The sequence below is a fragment of the Austrofundulus limnaeus genome, unplaced genomic scaffold (assembly GCF_001266775.1).
Source record: "Austrofundulus limnaeus strain Quisiro unplaced genomic scaffold, Austrofundulus_limnaeus-1.0 Scaffold411, whole genome shotgun sequence".
Lineage (NCBI taxonomy): Eukaryota > Metazoa > Chordata > Actinopteri > Cyprinodontiformes > Rivulidae > Austrofundulus > Austrofundulus limnaeus.
Genome location: NW_013952813.1, coordinates 406365 through 415136, shown reverse-complemented (window position 1 = coordinate 415136; position 8772 = coordinate 406365). Strand labels below are relative to the sequence as shown.

At 38.4% G+C, this 8772-nt stretch overlaps 1 protein-coding gene across 4 annotated transcripts in view; it reads left to right on the top strand.

Annotated features, from left to right (window-relative positions):
- Positions 1–1112: 1112 nt before the first annotated feature.
- adgrb1a (adhesion G protein-coupled receptor B1a) overlaps positions 1113–8772 on the top strand; it is a gene marked incomplete at its 5' end in the record, with an annotated part of 131862 nt that continues 124202 nt past the window's right edge. For all 4 annotated transcript variants that reach the window (XM_014024172.1, XM_014024171.1, XM_014024173.1 and 1 more), the window contains 1 exon segment: positions 1113–1256. In XM_014024172.1, coding sequence (XP_013879626.1) covers positions 1113–1256 — 144 coding nt within the window.

Genomic DNA, 8772 nt, shown 5'->3' with positions numbered 1-8772 from the left:
GGACTTTTTTCTGTTCTGGAGTTGTCCAGTGAGAGGGGCACTGAGCGGGTGTGGCAGGGCTACTCTGTACAGAAACTGTGCTCATTTAGACGGGCTGCAAAACAAACTGTTGTTTTAAAAAACAACCTTCCATTGTTGGATTATAGAGTCATTGGGCCTCTTGCAAAAAAAATCGTATTCTTATCCTAATTTTTCTTACTTTTTTTCTATCGAGGGCTCGTACGAACATGCCATGTCAGATTCAGCAAACGCTTCTAACGTCAGGAAAAGTGTGTAAATGAGCAGAGGAAACAGGATGAATGCCACCTGTATGTATGCAGGTGCTTGTGAACGAGGAGATGAGATTAGCATAATTTCCACCCCAATGATACCATATAAGGCTACGCTTCCTGCCATACATACCAGGAAGTGTTTAGTCATGAAAATGGCAGCTAAAAGTAAAAAGAACTTCACGAGTTTGGAAATTGAAGCCCTGCTCTCAGAGATCCAGAAAAGAAAATCTGTCATTTTTAACAGCATCAGTTGTGGAATTAAAGGACCTGCTAAAGCTGAGGTATGGGAAGAAATAACAGCTGCAGTTATTGTTAAAGCCGTGTATCCTGTGAGTTGCTACAGTTAGGGGCTGTATGACCCACGGGTGACATAAATATCAATAAATGTCGTTAAATAATCACCTTCAAACCAGTATTCCCAACAGTTTTGCCGCTAGAAGTAAGTTATCCGCTTGTCCCTGTCCTGCTTTGTGCTGCAGGCACTGTTCTGTCTGCTGCTGACCGTCTGCCTGCAACACTGAAATGAGTACAAAACGTGTTTTGAATCAATTTTTGAACTATTAACCTGAAATATTGAGTGTGCACCTTCAGTTAAAGACTATACACCCTCAAGGATGCTAAAAGCACCCTCTCCATGCGAGGCATGGTGGGGGCAGCATCATGCTGCAGGGACCGGTCTTCATCAGCAGAGGCAGAAACTGGTTGGAAAAAAGACAGCTGCAGCAAAATCCAAAATAAATATTATTGAGTCAGAGGATGGGAGAGGGAGTGTTGTGTGAAGATAAACCTAATGGTTGCTCATCAGGTTGGTATTATTCACTTCTTATTTTTGTGTTACAGTTTTGAGCATCCACAAGCGCCCAGTGATGGGTCACGCAGACATCAACTTCCCCATGAAGGGTTGGAGAGGCATGGTGGACTGGGCCCGCATCTCTGAGGACAGAGTCAGCATCCCCAAGAACATCCTGTCCACAGGCAAGCCAGGTGAGTGCTTGGACCTGGGGCTGACGAGTCAGTATTTTACAACCGTAACCTGCAGCTGAACCTGAATCGGTCTACCTTCTGTTTGTGAGATACAATGACCTGTACGTGTTCGGTTGGGAGAAAGCTGCAAAGACAAAAGGGTGACACCAGGAACATGAGTTGATTTATAAAACTGTGTTATTCCCATTAATCTGCAGAACAAAGCACCCCGCTCAGACAGACACACACGGAGACATTTGTATTTAATGTTGCAAATAAAACATGAAGAAGAACAAAATGATTCTGCATCACCCGCTGTTCAGCAGCTGCACATCAAAATCAGCACATTCTCCTCCAAAGTGACTAGAAAATGAGAATAAAAGCCCATCTGTCTGATCGCCGACTTCTAAACAGGAAGCAGCAACTGTTTGTTGTTTACAAGGGCAATGATACTACGTGGCTTTAAAGGACAAACAAAACTCATTTACCTGTGAATTTTCGATCAATAAACAGATGAAATGGGGGCTGCGCCAGATCTGTGGTCACAGCTGCAGTCTGGTACTTCTAAAGCAACAGGTTTGAGCCAGGGCCATATTAAATGTAAAAAAAAATAAATTAATCACCAAATGGTTCAAGAAAATTCACAAAAACAATAACAAAAGGCATTAAATAGCATCCATCAGTTTAATCCACTATTTTTCAAATACATAGTCTTTTATAAGCTTTAGAACCATAATATTAATCTGCACACGAAGACATAAATATTCATCCATAAGAGATTAATAGCACAAGAACAAATAAGGGGTGTGGTTTCTGCCTTTAAATGTTTCTGGGCTCTACTGGGGGCTTTCATTTTGAAAACTATGGTGTCAGACGACTTACCCTGGTTTTACCTTTAGCTTGACATCCTTTTTGACCAGTTGTGCTGGTCTATGGCTTCGATAAAGCCACTTGTAGCTATCCAACTGTCCCACCAGTGGGGCAGTGCCTTTGATTGGCTGCAGTGTCAACAAATCTTTTTTTTTCTGTCACCCCAAACGTGTAGCCAATCAAATTCCGAGAGGTAGATATAAAAAGTTTAAGGATTGGGCAGTTTAATATAGTGGTGAAAAAAAGAAAACAAGTGAAACATGTTTTTATGTTTGTTTGTTTTAATCAAAACCTTTTGAGAAGAGGAAACGTGTTTTACATGGACCTTTGAGAGATCAGGGGGGAAAAAATGAGTGATTTTTGTGACAAGGAAATGTGTTACAGAATGAGAAACTTTTGGACAAATTTTTCTTCAAAAAGTAAATGATAAACTTTTTATCTTGCTGCTAGTAGTTTTTAAGCTGTGTGGTTGTTAATGCTTTAACAAAAGATTGGATTCATGCTGTTTATGCTGTGTTGTGGCTGTGTATGGTAAATGGTAAATGGCTTGAACTTTTACAGTACAGCGCCTTACCAAGTCCACATGGACTACAAAGTGCTTTACACCTCAGACATTCAAACAATCACACATACATTCACACACTGTTATTATGGTGTAGTCCACACCCAGCTGTGATTTATGATGCCGACTTTTGATAATTTTATGTACTTTAATCATAGCCGGAGTAAAAACGGATGATAGAGTATGATTCATATGGTTTTTAGCGTAGATTTGAGCTCTCAGTCAAGTTTCTGTGTTGAAATTATTGTCTTTACTCGATTTGTACAGTTGTTGTACACTGTCATGGACATAATAGACACGTGTCTACATTTGAATGGACATGCTGTCTTATACTGTATTCTGTCTAACATATTAATTTTAATGCTATTGTTATCAAATTTAAAGTGTTAATATTTGAGAATTTATACTTCAGGCTCTTATAAACTTTGGCTGAATACCCCCCTTTTTTCCATTGTGCAGCAACATATGAAAGTTACTAAAATATTTTAAATGAGATAAAAATATTTTTATTTTAGTGTGTTCTAAGTTCAATAACTGAACAGTACTGAGAATTACAATAATTATTCAAATTATTTTATTTCTAATGAGAAAGTTTTTGAATATACTCCAAAGGGTTCATGAAAAGTACTTAATTTAATTTGGGTACATTAAAAAAAATGTTGAAAGGCTTTTAAAGAATTTCAGGGGCAACTGTTTACTGTGGTTTATTATCTAAAGGACAAGAGCACAGTTCAGTCTGATCATTCATCACAGCATTAATGGATCTTTGATTTATCATTACTGCTGCTGAATTTTAGTGATTTCCTGATGCAAACTAATGTTAATCCCTTTTCAGCTTCATTCTGTCAGCAGACAGGCCTGTTTCAAAACTCTTTGCTTTCATTATGATACCGGCAGCAGGGATCTCCAGCTGTTTTCTTTGGTTTGGAGATTTGTTTTATATCGCTGGGTTCACTCTGACAGGAGGGTGCACGGCGTGTGAAAACAAAGCTTGCAACATTTCAAGCAGTGGATCATCAGCAATGTGTGGTTTGATAATATTTTTAAATAAACCCATTTTGCAACAATATCTAAATAATAGTTCTGTCTAAAACAATAAAAAGGGTCATGGTTCTATGAGGACTCTGCACACCCCTGAGGTCCAGCACTGGTTTAATCAGAGAAACATGATTTGGTTCTTAGGGACTGTATGATCGTATGAACACTTTATTTTGTCTTTTAAAATGATTAATTGTTGCATCGATCAGTAATAGTGAATACTACAGTCACAGAAATACTGTATATACTTGAGGTCAGTTCATTTGATCTTTGAAGCTTTCCAGAAGAGTTTGAGAATTTTGATTTCTGAAGGAATTGTGTCTCTTTTTGCAGATTTGACCAAGTCTTTGCTGTTTTCTCATCCAGTATTCAGACTGGTCTATTTCTTAATGTCACATTAGGTCCAAAGATGTTCCCGGTCGAGGTTACACTTTTTATTGTCAGTCTTTAGGAGTTTTGTTTGAACGCAAGTCATGCCTAGAGGTGACTCAACCATATTTCTACATATTTCTAGTGGCAGAACAGGTTGTGAAATGGTTATTTAACTTTTTTAATTATTTTTTTTTTTACGTCCGACTGGCAATGAGGTGTAAAATAAATTTGAAAAATTCATGAGATTTCCCTGTATGTCCGTATACCTGCAAAAAGGTGGTAAATTTTTGTACGCTACAGACAATTTGTACAACTTGTCATGTACATAAAATAAGTAAATGTAGGAAATAAATGTAAATGTATGGGTCGAAGAATGAACAGACAGACAGAAATAATTGAAATAAATAGATGTGACAGAAAACATTTTATAATTTAATTGCACCTTCATAGAGTAAAAAAGTATTGGGTCTGAGTAAAACATTAGAAAGTGTTCTTTGTTTTCTGACATGTTTAATGCTGTGTTGTACTCATTATTAGGGATGTTTTAAACAGTTTAAACTGCCATTGTACTGCTAGTCTGTTACTTCTAATCAAGAGTCAACAGGAGCCAATCAGCTGCCATTACAGGTAATTTCCTCACCAGGGAAGTGTTTCCAAGGCAGAGGTGTCCCACCATCAGCCAGCTCTATGTGCTTACACTTTTTAATTTGTTTACATGGTGTTAAAATAGCTCCAACCCCCACTTTTCTTTGCCCTTTGTTTTCTAGAAATGAACCGAAAGATGCTTGTTTCTTTATAAACCAGATGGGGCTGGACTGAGTGAATGTGACTGTGAAGTACTTTGAGAAGTCAATAAGGCAGGAACAGTTTTGCGTCATCACACCTGTTATTTATTGGTTAATCTGTACACTTTATAGTTTAGGTTCTCTTAGTAAAACGTTTTAGTTTAGGTTATCTTAGTAAAATGTTTAACTTAAGGAGCGACAGGAAAGTGGTCAGGACTTTTACTCGTACTGTAGTGCTCATAATATTTACAGTAATAATATTTAATGGAGGATGTTACAAAGTTTTGTCTAAGTTAAAAACCTGTTCTCACAGCCAGCAACATTATGAAAACAAGGTTTTTATCAGCTTAAAGCAGCTTCTTGAGTAGTGGGTAGACTCATTGAAGGTTTCAGTGTAAAGAATCTTATCACACAGTATATAATATACTTTCATGTAGAATTACATGCTTCAGTTTCATCCAGAATAAATGAACTTTTGACTTTAGCGGGAGTTTTTCTCTTTGTTTGAGTCTTGCTGACAGACACAAAACTTATTGGATCATGGGTTAAAATCCCTCCAGGCTACTTCATGCTGGGCACAGTCAATCTGGCTGAGCATATTGGACGGGCCAGCCAAAGAGTGCATGAGCGGGACACATAATACTTCATTCCCTCCACACTCCCACACGTCCCACTCAGTTTTCTCTCCCGTGATACCCATGGGAGCTCAGCTGTTGCCTGGGAGCTACTGTCTCTGCACGCTGCCTGGCACGCTGCTGGGAGCTCTCAGGCTGCCACTGAGCCTGTTGGAGCAGAAGAGCTGCATGTCTTCAGATGGCCTGGCAGATGGACTCGTGTTTTTTTCTGGGTGTGTGCGTGTATGTGTGTGTGTGTGTCGTCTCAAACCAGTTGTGAAGTTTTGACAAATTTCCTCCCGTGCAGTTTTGCCTCATCTGGAAGAAAGGGGGGTGCAAACCAAAGCAGAAGCTGCATGTAAAGACACAGGGATCAATGAGGCCCTCTAGGTTTGACTGTTCCCATAAAATGATGCAGGTGTTTATTCTGTCGCCAAAAGGTGAAGATGAAAGATTATATTTATGTGTGCGTGACTACATGTTTGTTGCAAAATATCTTAGAAATCTCAAACTAAAGATCGGCTGTACATCTCTAACTGACTAACCCAATTAAAGATGGCCGCCACAGCCAACTGATCTTAAAATACACAAAAAGACACATTATTTTTACAGGTTCTGAGCATAAACTTGTTGTGATTGTAGCTGGGAGTCATACTCCTGGGCCTTCATGTATAAACGGTGCGTACGCATAAAAAAGTTGTGTGCGCCAGGTTCTACGCCCACGTTGGGATGTATCAAAATCAACGTTGCATGAAAGTGTGTGTAAATATACACACACTTTTCACCTGCTGTGAGAATGTGCAGCAGCCATGCAAAGTTTTTCAGTCGACAGTTTTAACTAGAGATGCTCGATATTGACTTTTTTGCCGATATTCGATATGCCGATATTGTTTAACACTTAATTTCCGATTACGATATTAACCGATATTACAAACCGATATTAAAGGTGAAATTATCTCCTGTCAGGGACATTMYGCCTGCTTTATTGAGTTGCCCCACTGGATACATTCCATAGGCAAACAGTTAAAACTTTTAACTCACAAAGTCACGAATCTGACCTGAATCCACAGAAATATGACTCTGTTCTGTTTTCTGGATGAAAGGAGCGTCTGAACATGCTGTTAGATTTTTTTTTTTTTTTGAGTTTTCACAAAACTGAACCCTGGGGTTGAAAATCATTTAACCTCAGACAAGAAAATAGATCAGCCTAAAAATGATTAAAGAACCTCAGTCCAGTCTGTAAACTGTAAAGTGTTTATATTGTTGTCACGTAGTTGGAAACACACGCAGAGCGCAGGCCTGCGAGGCGCACACACAGCTGAGGAAAATATCATGTGTCAATTGTCTAAGAAACATTTTAATTCTCACTGAGAAAAAAAATACTTTGTCAACTCTGCAGATTAATTCAGAACAGTTCAGCTGTGATGATTCCTCAGCTCCACAAGTTGCAGACAACACTGTAGATTTGTTGCTGCGTAAAGCTGTGCGTAATTTGTGGAACAATCAGGTGTTCTGCAGGGTGATATCACTACAAGAAGAATTGAGGACAGCACATTTTTAATTTATTTATTTTTTTGTATCACACTAAACAAAATACAATCAGGTATTTTACTGTAGTTCTGAGCCGAGCCATGCAGCTGAGTGAGAGACTTCATGATTCTAAAATATAAATCACACCGCTGCAGGAACTTGTGGCACTGCAACTCTTTTCTTCACATCAACTATTTAATAATTTTTTTATAAGTTCTACTAAACTCATAAGTTCCTCTGTGTTTACAGTCATTTATTAAAGACGTGTAAAGGTGGAAATGTCTCTCAGCCTCATGCACCGCTAAAACAGCAGCTTAACACACACACCAACACCCACTCAACGCATTTTTACACTCTACACACTAGACAGTTTTCTCATCATTCTCCATTAAATGTGTAATTTTCCTGCATCTAAAAATAATTTCTGATCCCACAGAGAGGACAATCGAAGGAGAATCTCACACTCTGGACACATTTACATCTATTTGACATATTTAAATGGAGGCGTGTCAGGGGAGGTGTTTCAGGTGCGCTCAGCTCCACGTTCGTTGGGATGTATAAAGGAAAGGTGCGCAGAAACATGCGTCACACGGTTTTATACATCTGAATTTTTTGTGCGGTGCACTTTTCTAAATTTGTCCGTAAGTCAACTTTTAGTGTGAAAGCTGCGCACTCCTTTATGCATGAGGCCCAGGTGTTACTCATGACAAAATCTTTACTGTTGGAGCAAACACTGTTGTCTTTTAGCAAAATATCTTAAGAACCATTGAATGGAGTTTAATAAAAACTTTCAGAAAGTAATTTTTGGCTTCAACCTCTCAACACCTTGTTTTTTCATCAATCGCTGAGAAACAGAAAAATGTGTGCCAGGTCCACATTAAAGTGTTTAAAGGGATGAAAAAAAAATCTGCCAGCGATTGGATGCAGCCTAAACTTTGTTAGAATCGTTTCAAATCCTTGCCTAAACTCCCACTCATTTCCTACATTAGTATACAACTCATTGAAACTCATAATTGCATTTTTAATCCCATATTACTATTCCAAAATACTGCACTCCTTTAGTGACAGGTTTTTGTTTCACCTCTTTACGTCCCACCAGCTTGTTCTCTGCTGGATTGTCCCACCCTCAAAATGTTACTGTCGAGTCCAGTCTCTCATCTCATCCAACAAAATAGTTTAAGTTTGTATGTAAAAAGCAGAAACACGCCTGCGCGGTGCACGAGTACATGTTTGGTACAAAGCAGTGGATCCACATGTTGTGGTGGGTCTGACTGAAAATCGAACTGAGTGAAAAACAAAACGTAGGCTGGAGCTGTGCACAAGTGAAGCTTAGAAAAAATCCAATGAAAGTAAATGAAACTAATTTGATCTAGTAGGTGGGCCAAAAAAATACAAAAACAAAAGTGTTTAAAAAATCCATTTGGGTAGTAAGGTCCGAAATGTCGCCTTGTTTCTTTTTTTTCCCTTTAACCTTTTCAAAAAAAAAATGTCATAAAATAAATAGTTGATTTAAAAAATCTTCATGAACTAAAATAAAAAAAACAATAATTTAAGTTCTATTTCAAGCTGAGATGGTTTTAAAAGATTAACGAGCTGATTGTAGACCAAAATAATAATAGGTAACCCTAACTTTGAACCGTTACATAAACAAATCTTTTTTCTTCCTTTTTTAATTGCCCTCTGCTGAAAGACACAGGCAGATGGTAATGTGTGTGTGTGTGTGTGTGTGTGTGTGTGTGTGTGTGTGTGTGTGTGTGTGTGTGTGT